A 16965-nucleotide genomic window follows, 5' to 3' on the forward strand; every position below is an offset into this window, starting at 1 on the left:
GGCGCTGACATACATACCCACTTCATAACTACATCTGCTTGTGGAGGTTATTTATTCCGCGTATCGCTTCAATGCAGCCGCCCATCACTGATACAGTTCACTGACAGGCTCAGCCATTGGCTACAGCCTGAAGCCTGGTTAGCTATATGGGGTTTTTGCATGGTTTTTTGGGACTTCAGTCTGAGACTGCATCTTTTTTGGTGAGTTTAGGGGACTCAGTTCCCTGCTGAGCGGGCACCATATATTTGAGTTCTCTCAGCAACCGTGATGACCAGAAAACTGAACAAACTGCCTGCGCGGCAGCGCCCTTCCCGATCCATGTCCTGTTCGCTTGCCCGGGTCGCCCGCGCTCACTGGAGCGCCTTCGATCTCCCGCACTGAAACCCTCCCCCTGCGCCTGAGGGGCTGCCGGCTGCGGGCGGGGCTCAGGGCGTGCCGCTCGGGTATCCTCGATCTCGGAAACGCTGTGTAGGGCAGCAGGTTACGAAGTCCTCCTTGAGATTATTCCATACTATGATCTTCCTTCTGTTTTCTGCGTTGCACCGCCATTTCGAGGTGAAACCCACAAAAAGTCTCGCCGGGAAGGCCGAAGCACGAAGCAAACCCCTCTCCGCTACTGCAGCCCACACCCCCTAGCCCCACCCCGTTGCATTAAATACACTCCCGCTGCTCGCCCCGCCCTTCCTCCAGCCACTGGCTGTGCAGTTTCCTCTGACGGACGGGCAGAGCAACCAATGGAATGCATCAAGGATAAGCGCCGACGCGGGTCCCTTTAAGCTTCCCTCCCTCTGCGAGGCTGGCCGAACAGGCAGGATCTCGAACGACTTAACTGCCTTCGATAGGCTGCTCGTCATGATGGGCAGCTAAATCGGCCAATAGCCGGGCAAGGCGGGGAGGCCGGCCTCCCCGCGGCGCTGTTGGAGCGGGGCTGCGGAGCGGAGCTGCTGAGTGCCACCATGTTCCAGGGCGCTGAGGCCGAGCCGGCCAAGCCTAGCTCCAGGTGGGGCGGTGGAGGACGCTCAGCAGGGCGGGCCGGGGGGAAGAGTCGTACGGCGTCGCGGAGCCCTTGGCGGGGCTTTGTTCGAGCGCGGGAGGTGCAGGCTCCAGGGGCAGAGGGGGTTGGGTCGGGGATGTAGTGTACTGACCGAGGAGATCGGGCTCCCCCGAGGGACCTCTTGGCCGCGGCGGGAGGAAGCGGAGCCCCCTTCCTGCCGTACCGCCGGATAGAAGCTAGTGCGCGGCTGGCGCCTTCGCGGTCCCTCGGTTTGCTTGTCCCGCGCCCCGGGGGCTGGGCGGGGAGCGGCCGCATTGCGCTCCCGTTGGTGCTGCCTCGGGCGCGCCGGGAGAGCCCCAGGGCCGGGCGGGGCACCCACGGTTGCCGCTCCCGGCCCGACCCCAGAGCTGCTGCAGGGACTCTGGCGCGGAGAGAAGGGCCCAGCGCTGGGGAGCGCCTTCTCCCGCCGTGTTTCTACTCACGGGGAGCGAGGGGCCCCAGCTACTCTCTGTGCACGAACGCCTACAGATGTCGGCTTGTTTTTCGCCCTACGAAGTTGAAACATATTGCTTTGTTTGGAGGAGGGCAGTTACCCTGAATACTGCAGTGCGTGAGTGCAGTGATTAATCCATGTGCGAGGCTGTCGCGTGGGGAAGGAGGAAGGGTTTCGAAATTGTCCAAGAACGCTGTAAGTTTTCTAGTATTCCAGTAGGTCCAAGCTGTAACATGGTTTTAGAAGACTTTTGAGGATGCTCTGTCCTTGGTGTAGTCTCTGAGGTCTGTTTTCATAATAATTTTGAAACTACGTTTAACGCATAAATTGGGTTTCCAGGCAGACCATTGCAACGTGTTAGTTAGCAGCGAGCAGAGGTGGCCTTACAGCTTCCTCCTGTTGCCGTGTCGGGGTGTGTTTGTGGTGCCTGAGAGCAGGCTGGAGCCTGTACCAGAGACTGGCAGCACCGCAGGAACTTCCTTAGCGGGTTTGCAGCGTGGTCTCTGAGGCATTTACTATATCGACTCATGGCCTGTGCCATCAAGGGTAAAGGTACCTGGTTTGAAGACACGGCTTACTCATTCCCTGAACAAAAACTTTGTTTAGCGAGAATCCAAATCCTTTTGCAGTTCTTGGTACGTAGAAGTTGCTCTTTTTAAATCTGAGCCTTATTCAAAATCCCAGCAGCAACCACCAGCAGCTGTGAAAGTGGGGAAAAAACGTCTTCCTAGTGTGAAAAATCATGCCTAGAAAATTCTAAACACGTGTTTGCGTTTTGAGAACTTCATAGTACGGGGGTATTACTGTTAGAAATAAATTAGGCTAAGAAGATTTTAAGTGAAAGCTTTCACTTAATTGTCCAGTGAAATGTGTTTCTAGTGATCCTTTAAATATGTACAGTGATAGAGCAAGCAACTAGTTTGCTGAATCGAATTAACTGCCTAGTTTTATTTTTTCAAACTTCAACAATGACACACTGTATTTTTCAGCAAGTTTTGCTTTTTCAAAGTAAAACATGGTACTACATGTCTAAGAGCTTCTAAAAGCAAAACAGGGCAGAGTTGTCTCATTCTGCTGTTGTGCTATAAAGACGCAGTGTATTAATGCACTCGATTTGTCCCGTGTATGAGCAGTTTCACAACCACTGCAAAGAGCTGACAATGGTAAATTCAACCATCTTGGAAATGTAATGCTCATGTTCCTCTGCTCCTGTCGGGGCCACTGCAGCGCTCTTGGGGCTTTCAGCTCAAGATCATGGTTGCATAAAACAGCTTGCTGTTTGTATGTGAGGGAGCTGGTTAACGAGCCGTGGATCTCCATTGATCCCACAGCAGAACCACCCCAGGACCTCTGGTCTTGTTTTAGGGCCTGCAGTTCCTGCTTTCTGCCAGTCTCTTATATATAATGCAGCACTTATCTGCTGTATTAGAACAGTCTAAAGACTGGTAAAACTTCAGTGGTTAACTTTCAGGCAGGATTAAAAACAATTATGTAGCGGGTGTCTTGAAGTAATGAATAAACCTTCTATAGGTTGGCTGAAAGGCTTAATGAGGAAAGGGCAATCAAATTCAATTTTTTAAAATGTAGGGGATATAAAAAATAAAATACCAGAAAAACTAATTAAAATTCTTCAAATCTGCCAGAAGAGAACAAAGCAACTAGTGGGACAAATATTGCAGAATAGGGCTCTTGATTTAGCTGTTTTAGAGGAGTTCACAAACTTCTGGTCTGCTGGAGGGGAGGGAGAGAGAGGCAGATTTAGATTTTGTAGAAGACAAAGGGTTGTTTTTTCATGATTTGAAAGAATAAAGCAGTACCTTCCCAAAGGAATAAAGACCCAACATACCTGGCTACAAGAAACAAAAATGTCTCTGTATAAACTGGCATAATACTGATGTAAACTAAAATGACTATAAAGTATAATCTAAAGTTTTTAAACATATTTTAACTGAAGTTTTTTAACATATAATTTAACATATGTTACTGTACATATGTTAAATTATATGTTAAATTTCTGTGTACTCTGTTGGAGCTGGTCATCTTGGCTAACTGAGTTTAGCATGCTGTTTTCCTTTGGTAGGATTTACAGGTGAAGTCTGATTTTCTTACTTGGTGTAGGGGACCTGCATGTCTCACTGCTCTAGAACTGAGTACGTGGTAGTACAGGGAGGCCAGCAGTGCTCTAGAGGCTGCACAGAAAGAAAATTGTAGTCTCCCACATATTTGGTTGGAGGAAGCAAGTGCAAAGCCCTCTCCTCTTGTTAGCATCAGCCGACAGACTTTGTTGCTGTACTTCAAGGTTATTTTTGGTAATTCCTGTAAATTACTTAGTTATCTGACTTTGTATTAGTTCAAATTTTATTAACCTGGTGACACTGAAAGTTTATGTAATGCTTGGAAGGAAGGTTCCCAGCATTACGAAGTTCTTGAAATTGAGATGGTAAATCCACTTTGTGTATGTAGAGTCAGGACATCATTTTGTGTGGTGCTGGCAGAAAAGGTGCTTGTGCTGATTTCTACCTTGTAAGTACCACCAGTGATGCCTCTGGTCAATTATTCAACAGTAGGGTTTTCATAGTGTGGCTACTAAGCTGAAAATGAAAGGACAGTGTAAGATTAATTGGTGGATTTATTTTGATGAAGTTTCTTTACTGAGTTATCAAGACTTTTAATCTTAAAATGGATTTTCTCTAGAATTTCTTTCTGCAATAGCTCTTAAAACCCATTATAAGGATGAGAAGTAATTTGATTCTTATGACTGGCTATTTTTCTTTTAAAGAATCTGAATGTAGTTATTTTATTATTCCCTCCTATGCTTGTAGGCATGTGTTAAGCAAACAGTGTGGTAAATTGAATTAATCTGGGCTTTAATAAATAATAAACAGCTTTTTACTTCCTTTCAGTCTCTTTGCTGGTATACTTATTGTAGTTGGAATGCAAGAAGGACGAAATGCAGTTTAAAAATAGCTGGAAAGAATAGGTAAAGTAAAAAATAATTTAAATTATGTGAGAGGAGTCCACTTTAACAGAGACTCCTTCCCAAACTACTTATTTGTAGAGTTCCCTTTTCTTTGTCTCCCTGCTTTAAGTACTTAAACTGCCTCATGGTGAAGCATTGTGAATGTTTGAAATACATAATTTACCTATACAATGTCTGCTTTAATTGTGGGTTTAAGTCTTCTAAAATACGTGGAGAGCACAGAGGCTAGTTGGATCTGTAGTCTATTGGACACTAAATTGTAAATAAATAAGCTTTGTATGATCTAACCTGTGCTTTGGACAAGGAGTTGTCCTGTCTACTGCAGTTCTAGTTACTCCTTAAGCTAAAAGTGTGTATTAAGTCCACAATTGTACTAAGAATTAAAATATTGAAATTGGCCAGCAAAGGCAGCCCCTCCGAGGCTAGTGCTGTGTATATAAACTGTTTCCAGACTAAAAGAAGAACTTTTTTCTCCCCCCTAAAAGGCCTAAAACTGCATTCTGCATCTTGAGATCTGAAATGCACACTAAACTCATTTTCTGACAGAGCAGCCAAATATCTCTACTTTTGTGAAATTAAATCTTAAACTGCAGTAGATCTTGGCACCAAGAGTTTCCTCATTTTATACTTGATGTAGCTCACCTGTGATGACATTTTGCTGTCACAGGGCTAGGGAGAGGAGGGGTTGTAATAATTTACTTATATCTGAATTGTTCAAGTAGAATGGGATCAAGATCTTGCAATTTATAACTGTTCTCTTGGTTTAAAAGCAAAGGTTACTTTAGGTTCTAGATCAAGGGTTAAGATTAGAAGTAGTGTAATTGAGCTGCTACCTTTGTTCAGCTGCTAACACTGTGGGTAATTGGTAGATGTAACTGTAAAAATTATTTTTAATACAGAATCCCAGAATCCTTAAGGTTGGATAAGGCCTCTGAGATCATGGAGTTCAACCTTTGATTACTTGTCAGCTAGACCAGAGCATTAAGTGCCACATTGAGTCATTTTGTGAGCACCTCCAGGGATGGTGACTCTACCACTGCCCAGGGCAGCCCATTCCAATGTTCAACATCTCTTCCTGTGAAGAAATTCCTCCTGATGTCCGGTGTGCCCTCTCCTGGCACAGCTTGGGGCTGTTCCTCACATCCCTGGCGTCAGTGCCCAAATCCCCCTGGCTGCAGTCTCCCGTCAGGGAGTTGTGCGCAGCCAGTGCGTTCTCCTGAGTTGCTCCTCATCCAGAGCTGTCCCCAGCTCCATTCTCTTTTATGGATATGCTCCAGCCACTTAAAGTCTTTATTGTCACGATGGCCCCAAAACTGCCCCCACGGTTTGAGGTGCCTCACCAGTGCCCAGCAGAGGTTGCTGTCCTGGTCCTGGCACAGGCCAGGATGTCATTGGCCTTCTTGCCCACCTGGGCACACTCAGCTCATGTTCAGCCATTGTCCACCAGCACTCCTAGGCCTTTTTTTTTTTTTGCTGAACTTCTTTCAGCCATATTTAGGTATTAATCTCTTTCCTGTGCTTTTTCTGTTAATTTTCCAATTATTTTTCCAATTGATTTCCACTGATTCTACTCCCAATAGTAATTTGGTTCCTTTTTGGGGAGGGACCTGTAGTCTGTTGAACAAGACTTAGGCATTAACTATGGAATTACTACTGAAGCACCAGCAAATGTTGAACAAAACTTAGGCATTAACTATGGAATTACTACTGAAGGATAACCAAATGACTTTTGGTAAGTTTTCAAGAAGTCAGATGATTTCTCCTGTAAGCTCCAATTTTTCTGCAGATCCATTTGATATCCTCTGGTGCAAAGCTTTAGTTTTAATGGATTTGCAGCTGGACTGCTAAATAATTGACTTTTTGGTATTCTGTCTCTCCATTCTAAACTACAGCAGCTATTATGATAACTGATGGTTGAGACTAGCAAATTTTTTAGTAGTTGTGAAATGTCTGCCTTTATTTAAAAGTCAGTGGGTATGAATTGTATCACAGATTCAAAGTTGGTATATGCAGTTTAGCACAAAGTCTGATTCTCTAATGGTTATTTTTAAAATCCTAGCCATCATAATCTCTGTTACTTCTGGAACACCACAGATAGTGTAGCCATTTGTGTAGGTGGCACTGTTAGGATCATTCCACCTAATCATAGATACCTTAATGATCAAGTTGATTGACCAGGATGTTGGCATTATTTGTGCTGAACTTAAGAATATTAAAACAGCTCTTGAAATGTAGATACTTCATGGATATAGTAGAATTACCTAAAATAAATTAAAATTAGGATAGTTACATACAAGGAGAGAATGGGAAGGGAGTATCAAATATTTTGAATGCTATAAATTTTAAATGAACTTTCATATCTTGTTTCTTATTCTGTCATATAGGGTATTGAAACCCCCAGGGGGAGATTCTAGTAATCTCTTTGGGAGTACAGAAGAAGTGTCTTCTTCAAGCAGGCCACACCGGATGGCATCCGATATCTTTGGAGCATCAGAAAAACCTCAGAACATTCCAAAAAGAACAAACCCTCCAGGTAAAAGCTGCCCCCTCTTTCTCTGTGACTGGCCTCTGAATTGCAGCATAGAATGGTTTTGTGCTCCTAAACTGGAGCACTGGGATCTGTCTTTTTATGTTGCATTCTTACATACCGAGTAGGTTTGAACAACAAATCTCTTCAAACTTCTGGATATATTAATATTTCAGTGATTTGCATTCACAGACTTTTTAGCACGTTATTCAAGTCTTAATTCTTTCCAAATTGAGATTCTAAGAAATGATGAAAGGAAATCGTTTCGTACTGTAGAGTTGTCAGCAGTTACTCAGTTTGAGACCTGCCAGTGAATTGTAACAAAGGATTTCAACTAGGCAAATAGGACTAAGTCCCTAGGCAGCAGGGTTGTACAAGTCCTTCAATTTTTATATATTTTTTTTAATATAATGTGATAAAAATAATCTAGAAAAAAAGTCTTAACAACTGCCTTGCAGGAGGAAAAGAAAGTGGCATTTTTGAGGACTCTAGTTCTGCTCAGCCTCGTCCACGCTTGAATCCACCTGGTGGGAAGACAAGCGACATCTTTGGGTCTCCTGTCTCTCCTAGCATTGTGCGAGCACACCCAAACAAACCCAAGGTATTTGTACTTCTGTTGCTGTCAGATCAAGCAGCAAGCTGCTCCAGGGTCCTGTCGTGCTCTGTCATATGCCTGTGCTCTCCCTAAGAACAGAACTGAATGTGCATGGAGTGACTTTGAGTTAGACAGTTATTCCCAAAGTCTTTTTGATAACTTGTTATTTTGGGTGTATCAGATCTCTGCAGTTTGTTGTGAAAGTATTAATTAGACTATGGATGTGCATTCAAAAAAAAAAAAAAGAAAAGGAAAAAGCCTTTGATCTTTCTTGTAAGTGAGGTACAACTAGAGCTCTTGACAGAGCCAGGAGGCATTTAAACTGGATAGGGAGAAAATATTTCTCCTTATTCTGCATTTTAGCAGATGTGATCTTGATGCAGACTTGGGAAGTTGGTGAGCTACAGTCATAAACCTTTGTGAGGCCTGGCTATGCACTTCAGCTCTCTTAAATACATGTATCTACAGTCACCTTAAAAGCACTTCAGCAGAGTAGGCTTGCAGTGATCAACAGTAAAAAACTGAACTTCAAGATCAGTGGTGTTAGGCCCAGCAGATACTTGATTTGTACAAGATAGATAAAAGTGTCTCTTATTATAGTGTTAGAGTTGTTATACATAGATTATACAGTTGAGTTTCGATCTTAAAGCTTGGATGTGTAATAGTTACTTGTAGTTATGACCACATCTGTGTTTGGAAAAAGCAGGATATGTTACCAGTTACTGTATTTAAGTGCCCTATATGCAGATTTACAACCTGCTGCCCCTACTCTAAGTACTAATAAGTGAGTAGCTATGGGGGTGATAATGTTTCTGGCACATCAAATAACATGGAAATTTAACATTCTATGAAACTGCTGTGGTTTAGGAATGGTATTCCCCAGTTTAGTGCTCCCACTGAAAACACTCTGAAACGTGCACCACTCATGCTCCCCTCCCCCTTCCCCCGCCCCCCTGGGGGGAAATTGGAGGTAGAAGGTGAAATCATGGGTTGCTATATGAACAATTAACTGGAAAGAGCAATGAGGTAAGAAAAGAACAGTAACAGCAACAAAATTACTAATGGAGCGTACAGGAAGGATGAACAGTTCACACGCGGGGCCTTGCCGCGTGGAACACAGCTCTACCCCAGCTGCTCAGCCACCAGTGCCCACCCCACACCCTGCACATGATGTGGTCTAGAATAAGATTCAGGTCCCGCCATGCCCTCACTGGCTACTGCAAAAATTAACCCTGTACTGACTGGAACCAGGACAGAAATTGTCATTGTGCTGAAAACGCAATGTGTCTAGTTTTTCCTGAAGCTTAGGAAAAGAGGATCAGTCCAATTTACCTTTCTTGTCTTTGTTTTTTTCCCCTTAAATTTAAGGTGTTGGTAGAGTGCTTTCTTTTTTTTGCATGTTCTGAGTAATATCTGGGGCCATATGAAAAGATGAGGAGGAAAAATAAGATTGGGATCTAGGTTTTGACAGGAGTACTGCTGTTGGTGTAGGAGAGGGCTTTGCTTTGCTTCTCTGTACCCCTTTATTGGGATGGTTGCACTTTCTTTTTAGCTACTTTTTTAGAAATGTAACTTTAATTCCCATTAATTCCTGACTAAATGGAAGACACCATTGTGGAATTTATGTTATTAATTAGAGCATTGGAATTGTGGGAGGTAGTGAGCTGGAAAGAAGACATGGGAGTTGATTTTCATGTCTGGGAAAACACACTTTTCTGAAGTGTGGCTGTGTATTTCCAACAGTCAGTTCAGATTGTTGGGGAAATGGTCTTAAAAAGTTTTGATTATTACCTGACTGTTGGGGTACTTGGTGAAGACAGGAATTGCTGCATACAAATAGGGCTGTTTGTATTATATTTGCGTGTATCAGCTTGTCCTGTGGGATAGCAGATACTTGACAAGAAGGGTAATTCCTGATCTTAAAATCAATGAATCCTTAAGGTTGGGGAAGGCCTCTAAAATTGTCTGGCAGTTCACACTCTACTGCTGTGCTTACATTTTGATGATTTAATGTAGCCTCTTCATCTATGTTTCAGTGAATTGTCTGAGATGTGCATCTTGCCATAACATAGAAGATTTGTTCCCCTGCTTTTGGGGTTCTGTAGAAGTGGAAGGGATGAAGGGCTGCACACAGCTTGCTTTTATTTGATCAGTGATCTATAAACTTAAAAATTAAGCAAAATTTCCAGAAGGATTTTGTGGCAGACTTGCTGTTTGAGAACAATAATACACTAAGATAGTTTTTGATTTCTTTGCAGGATCACATTGTCTTAAAAGAAGAGGAAATCCCAAAGAAGCTAGAAGGTCAGCAAGAGAAATTCTTTTCTTTGTTCTCCTTGGGAAGATAAGCTATGAGGAAGTTTCTTGTCCTTCTGCTTAAACATTAGCCTAGCCTCATGTTTTTAGGATAATATGACTGAAAAGTTTAATCAGAAATCTAATTGTTTGTCTCAGGGAAATGGTTCTCTTCCTCTTATTGAGGAGGGGACAGGCGTGAGTTGTGATACTCTGTGTCTCTACGTTTAGACTTTGCTTGATACCATGTGTGTGTATATACAAATATGTATGGAATCTGCATATGGCAAAACATCAGATTACCACTTCCTCTCTTGCCATCTCCTTCAAATGGCTAATTTTGGCTTTCTGTAGTTGTAAATAATAAACAGCTGGCTGACAAAATTTATTATTGCTAAACTAACTGTTAAAGAATTATGGGATCCCTGCTTTCAAGCTCAGTATGAAAAGATTATTTGGTACATTGTATCTCTTAGTTGCCTGCAACTGCCAAAATAATTCTGAAGGTGTATTGCTCAGTCTTTATATCCTTAGAAAGGATATGAAATATTAGAAAGATTGCTGAAAGAAGAGAGGAGTAATTGTGAAAAGTGAAATTCTTTTCTTACTACATGTTTCCTTCAGGAAAACTGAACAGGTAATGAGAAACCTGGGCGTGCTGTGGATGGGAGATGTGGGAAAAATGCAGCGACAGAGGATGAGGCACTTTGTGCACTACAGAATAGTGAGTGATCTGATGAACTATTATGTTTTCTTTAATGTAGCTACAGAAAATACTAAACCATACCTGGAAGACAGAGGCGAGAAAAAAGCTCTGGGCAAAGAGGAGCAACGCAAGGAGCCAGAACCCAAGATGGACAATCACGAACCCCGACTAGGACCAAGGCCACGCTCACACAACAAAGTCCTCAATCCACCAGGGGGGAAATCCAGCATTGCATTCTATTAGGGTCATCATGTCACTGTCACTAATGGAGAAACTCTTGTCTGTGGCGGTGAGGTCAGTTAATACACTATTGCTTGTGAATAGATTCTTAGGCAGATGAATGAGGGGTATGTTGGAGTACGTAGGAATCTGGAGATTTGGGAGGAAAGGCTGGGGAGGGAATGGGTGCTTTGTGGGAGATGTGAGTACTGGCCTGCCTGGGTGGGTGGCAGAGCCAGACATTAGTGTAACTTCGTGAATAATTAGTGCTACTTAGTGGTGAGTTCCTCAGACTGTTAGGTAAGAACATAACTAGCTAGCTTGTGCCTCAGGACGCTCTTGCAGAATCGGGCTTCCATACAGTCAACACATCAAACACTGTGAATGGGAAGGGGCCTGAAGGTCACATTTGAAGATTCTGGAGTACGGCAGGTAGGCTGAGCTTTCCCCTGGGCAATGGGATGCAGCTTCCAGCGTGAGCTGACTTGCAGTCGTGTGACTGTAAATGTGTTCCGCTGGAACAGGTAGTGCTGACATGGTTCAGAGTGTCTTCAGTTATTGCTTCTTTTTCTTCTTTCTTGCTTGCAGCACATGATTGCTGATATAAGGACAAAATATGTTGAAAGTTTCTTTTATACTCCTAAACAATCATATATTTGTAAAGATTGTGGTCTTCCCCTGCCTAGGTATTCAGGTCTTTTGGATGCTTTTAGTAATTTGCTGATTACTGTAACTAGTTCTTCACATGTGGCAGTCCAACTTGCTGTTTCGTGTAGGTGCTTCCAGTTGAGTGCTTGTATGTTTTCTGGTAAAAATGTGGATGCAAACAATAGCTTTATGGTACTCTTTGAACAGAGGCAACTTGGAAGTTTACCATGGAGCATATGCTGAGGTGTCAGCCAGGTCTCTCTGACCCAGCCTTTGTAGAAAGGGCTTTCACAGGTTTTCACTTGGCTCCCTGTGGAAACCAGGACAGTTCTCCTGTCTCCACCACAGTGAATTTCCTGTTGGTTTTGCCTGTGCTGAGTCTGTTAGTCAATTCTTCTGTCTTGCATCAGCCTTATCTTTGCCTTTGACTGTCTCAGATTTTTGTTGGGAAAACTATGCGAGTTCTCCCCAGCTATGTGAATTGTAGTTGATTTTGATTACCTTAGTTGGAAAATCAAAGCCAGCACAAACAGAAGGTTTGTATTACTAAAATCTGTCATAAATCATGTTTGGAAGATGTTTTGCACAGATGTTTTTGGGGGAGGATTTGTTCTCTGAATGGATTTTATTATCATATCCAGAGCTTTGATATATGAGTGTTATCTCTAGGTACTTTCTCTTAAATATATTGAATACTGATCTTTTAAATCTGACATATCAAAACAGGCGTTGTTCAGGTACACCAAAGAACAAGTGGCCTTATTGTGTATATCCACTGCTGTTCTTGCCCACATTCCCTGAGACCTGCTGCCGTTGAGATGGGATGCTGGGCCAGGTGCTAAACCGTTCTGTGATTGTAATGCTTCCTAGGCTGCTCAGCTCCCTTGTGCCAGCAGCTGTGGGTGACTGCTTTAAGACTTAGCTGCCTTTTCAAATAGAGAAACATAGGGGCAGTGCTGGGATAGAAACAGCCATGGCAAGTAGGGATTCAAATGCCTTTGTACCTTTCAGATTGGTTTGGAGCTGCCTGTTAATTTTCCCCCAGGAAAACAAGGCAGTAGTTCAAACTGCAGCCCTGGAATGAACATATGTTACTTCCCAATATGTATTTCTTAGCCCCTCTTCCTGAGTCTGTGCTCTCCAGCCTCTGTCTGAGTCTCAGACACATTAGCCATTTCAGTTCCTTGTTCCAGTGCTTGACAGGAAGCTGTCATATAGAAAAGCAACCAGAAGCTGCTTCCTACACCAGAGCAAACTGGTGTAGGAAATATTTAGTACCTAATGTGCATTGGCTTCAGTGCCTGTCCTTTAAAGAGCAAATTTTAACTAGGCCTTAAATTAGTTAAACTATGTTAAATTTGTTGTATTTCTTTCTTTGAAATGGAAACAATGTTTTCAATTCTTCATGTAAGATTGATCTGAGCATTTCTCTGGGGCAGAAGGGGATTGGAAATCAAATGACAGAACGTGCAGTTACCAATAAACAAGTATTTTGTTACTTTATTGTGTGCTACAGATGCCTGCTTTTATAAATTGGTCAGTACTGTATTTCACCATAGATGCACTGGTGAATTTTATGGTCCGAAATGGGAAAAATTGCACGTATGTTTTCAGGCCTTCTGTACATGGGACTGTGCTCAGGAGCTGTGACATCCAGCCCAAGGCTGCCCATGAGACAGACACCTCTTATCCCTGGGGAGGGGGTAGTACAGTAGCAAGAGCTCAGTTTAATGCCTTTTTGTGGGCATCATTCCATGATGTTCTGTTCCCTGCTGGGCTTCTGTTATGTTCTTCAGCAATATTGTAAATAGAATAAATATTCAAATATTTTAAATAATTAAGGCTATTTGTAGAAAAAACATAGTAATTCCCCTTGAGTGAGGGATATTCTTTATGTGGAGAAGTCATACCCTCACTTGTGTGTTTCTAGTGAGTGCATAAAACACCCTTCATGTGCCAGACTGCCTTGGCTGACAGAGGAGGGAACTCCAGCTACTGATACTGTAATTCTGGGTGAGCTGGACACAGTGGCCTCTCAGCCGGGATGTTGTGTCTGTGGCATTCATCCCTGAACTTCCAGGCTGTGATGCTCTCACAGCCTCTGGGCCAGCCCTCATTTCTACAGTGACTTCTGTGTTTGGCCATTTACAGTTCAGAACTCTCCTCTGAAGCATGTACAGTTTGGGTGGGTATTGGTATTTTTACCAATATTGCTGAACGGGCCGTGCCTTAGCTTGTCTGGTCGTTGCTGCTGAACCAAATAGCGGCAACTGTGGTCTTTCTACCCAGAGACACTTTTGGCTGGCTGGGTGTTACACCTGGGCACGTGGAGACAAGTCCAGGCATGCCAGGGCTCTGGTGGCTGCGGGATGGAGCTTCCTCCCATAAGAGGGTGTGCTCTTTAGGGTTACCTCTGATGGAGAAGCTTTAGGGCGATGGTGAAGGAAAGGAGTCAGTTCTGATGGAGGGTTTCAATCCAGAGTGTTTTTTCTGGCCCACAGGCCTCTGAGTGCAGCAACAGCTCCAACAGAACTCCCGGAGTGCATGGTTGCCTGCCCTTTTACCCGGGGGGAGAGGGGGAGGTAAGGGGTAGGAAGCCACCAACCAGGTACGTGTGAGGAGGTCTTAAGGGACAAAGGACGCCTGGATGGCCCAATGCCCCCCCAGGGGTACAGGGCATGCTTTGAATCTGCCAATCACTCGAGGTCCCTGTGGAATTCCAGGATCGAGAGACAGTGCTTGGCAGGGGTCAGGGTGGGGAAAGGAAGGATGATTGACACACCTGGCAGGGAATTTTCAGGGGAGGGACCCGGGTTTCTGAGGTAAACCCTGAAATGATACTGCAACAGGTGGGATCTGCGTAGCATGGGAATGTGGCAATGTCCTCTCTAGATAGCACATTAGCAATGAAGTACTGTTTTTCCTTTGAGCTGCAGCCAACAGTAGACTGCAGTATAGCTCCAGTTTGCAGCTGTGTATGTTACTTCATGGCTTTCCCTGAAACTACTGGTTTGTAACTTGGGACAGAATGTTATCAGAGTTGCTGCTTCAGTCTGGAAAGGAAAAGTATGGTGTCCATAGTGAGCTTAGCCTAGGAAGTGGTTAAAGGATGGCTTGCATGCTTTCATGAATAGTGTGTGGTTCTAGGCATATGTGTTGCTTAGTCCCTAAATATGTCACCATGTCTGCCCTCAGGCTCTAGTGAACTGCCCAGCTGCAGTGTGTCATCACTCCTGATCCCCATGTGTGCCAGTTAACCCAGATCATGCATGTTTTTCCCTGTGAAGATTTCTGGCTACTGTACAAAACCTTTTAAGCAAGCATGGTCTGATACTGTCCCTCTGTTGCATCACATCCTGCATTGCACTCTCAATGAGGAAGATCAGTATTCTCTCCGTTGGTGTTTTAAGCAGCATTACTGTGAGTTTTTTGAATTATTTATACTGGCTAATCAGACTTGGAATATCCAAAGTTCGTTCTTGGGGCTTGTCTAGTGAGAGAAGATACACAAAGTAGTGATGTGTGGAGATAGTTACTTAAGCACTAAATGAGTAACTGCTGTAGTATGTTCCCTGGAAGGCTGTCAGAGTTGCTTATGTACAATATGATCACAGTGGTGTATGGATGTCCAAGTGTCTTGGCTATCTGGGTGACTTTGTGGTGGAGCTGGCCACCCAGTGATTTGTCCAAGCCCCTGATGTGTCTCTTGTTGAATTTCAGCTTGAAGCTCTGCTGTATCACTTCCCTGTGGAAAGGGTGATGGATTAAATGTCATTGAAGCTGGAATTTTCCATTGTTTCTTAAGGAGCAAAGACAAGTCACAGCATCCTGACCGGGAGGAGATTTGGTCATAATGTTTCTGTCATTACTGCTTATCAGCTGTGCAAGAAGTGGACTGGGTAACAATTCATTGCTGGCCAAAAACTGATGCTAGAAGCCTCCCATCAGGCTAAGCTGGCTGCCTAGGCTATGCCCAGTCACCACTCCTCCCTTTGAAAGTAGTTGGTGAGCAGGAATAGGCAGATTTAAATTATTGGGCTAAATTAGTAGTCCTGATCACTTTTGTAGTTTCATCTTGCTTCTGGGAATTAAGACAGTCTCATCTTGAATTGGTTTTCCCTTTCTTTCAAGTTCTTTGTATTGCTAGCAGGACAACCTCTTCTTCCTCAAGCAGATCAAAATACTCTCCATAGCCAGCAAGAATGCAGGAATTTGCTTTACTTATCAGCCTCTCTAGGTCCAGCTGCCTTCTGATTCTTACCCAATGCTTTCCTCCTCCCCCCTACGTATATGGATATTTGAAATAGTATCTGTTGCTGCCTTTGGCTTCTCTGTGACCCCTCCTCTGCTGCTGCTTGGGTGTGTGCTGTGTGCCACTTAAGCCAAAACCACAGCTCGCTCTGTGTCCAGGTGTGTCCGAAGCACAGGGGCCTGTGGAGGTAACGGGAACTTAACATTATGCCAGGTTCTTCATGAATATCATAAAAATGATGGCTTTTTCTCCACTGTCTTGTCCCACAGACTTACATAAATGTGTGCTCTACTGTATCAATGTTTAACCTCCTGGCTGCTGGGAGCATGCACTTGGACATGAAGGGCAGCACACGTCCAAGTGTGAACTACCTGAACTAATATCCACTTTCAGGCTTCAGTCTATATTTTATGAGTCTCAATCCACTGTGTCTTTGGCAAGAAGAATGTTCTGCCAGAGAGTATGTGCAGCTTAAATGTTAAGGCCCAGCTTGTGTAAGGTTTGGGACAGTGTAAGGGGGTTTCAGTTACCCATAATTATGATCAGTGCGACACTACAAATGTTAAACTAAAAAAACCCTGATTGTTTCCTTCCACTTCTTGCAGCATGTTGACCTCTATGCATGCCACCCTTTAATTTCCATGACAAGCTCAATCAAAGTATGAGAGCCTTGCAATTGCCTTTTTGAAAGCTTAGAGCTGAGCTCTGGTATCCCAGCTGCAGGTGTCCAGCAAAAATGGGGAAGACCAGCAAAGTGAAGGTGGTTTCCTGGTCATCAGCTTAGTAAGATTAAGCAGTCAGTGTGCCCAGTAGAGGTGAGCAGGTACTGTTCAAGGAAGGGTCATCATCTCCCTCCCTACTCTTATGTCAGCTTTGAGCTTTATCCATCTGAGCTGAAAGACAGGAGCAGTCTGTCCAGAAGAACTCTGCCTGTGAGAGGCTCCAGTAGAGTCGTCCCACCTTGAAGATGGTCTTTGTGCAAGAGACCAAAGGTCACCAGGATGTCCCTACATCTTCAGATTCTGTGACAGGGCTTTTGTAAGCAAGTGCAAGGATCTTTGCTCGATGGTTTCTATAAAACCCTCTCTAGCCAGCAGAAGTTCTCTATATAGGCAGTGAACACAGGAGAGGGACAGGAATGCTTCCCAGTGACACCCAGCAGAGCAGGCACTGAGGTTTTGGTGCCACACCAATGAGAATCTTGTTAACCATTGGCAGACTTTAAGGAAAGTATGTCAACTCTTCTTCAAAACAGA

The 16965-nt window shown here is 43.8% G+C and overlaps 1 protein-coding gene across 1 annotated transcript; it reads left to right on the forward strand.

The window, feature by feature from the left end:
* The first annotated feature begins 903 nt into the window (after positions 1-903).
* JPT2 (Jupiter microtubule associated homolog 2) lies at positions 904-12960 on the forward strand. Its single transcript, XM_063171364.1, has 5 exons — positions 904-1000; positions 6852-7000; positions 7453-7595; positions 9848-9893; positions 10649-12960. Exons 1-5 carry the CDS (start codon positions 957-959, stop codon positions 10831-10833), a joined length of 567 nt encoding a protein of 188 aa, XP_063027434.1. The 5' UTR covers positions 904-956; the 3' UTR covers positions 10834-12960.
* The last annotated feature ends 4005 nt before the right edge of the window (positions 12961-16965 follow it).

The sequence above is a fragment of the Melospiza melodia genome, chromosome 18 (assembly GCF_035770615.1).
Source record: "Melospiza melodia melodia isolate bMelMel2 chromosome 18, bMelMel2.pri, whole genome shotgun sequence".
Taxonomy (NCBI): Eukaryota; Metazoa; Chordata; class Aves; order Passeriformes; family Passerellidae; genus Melospiza; species Melospiza melodia.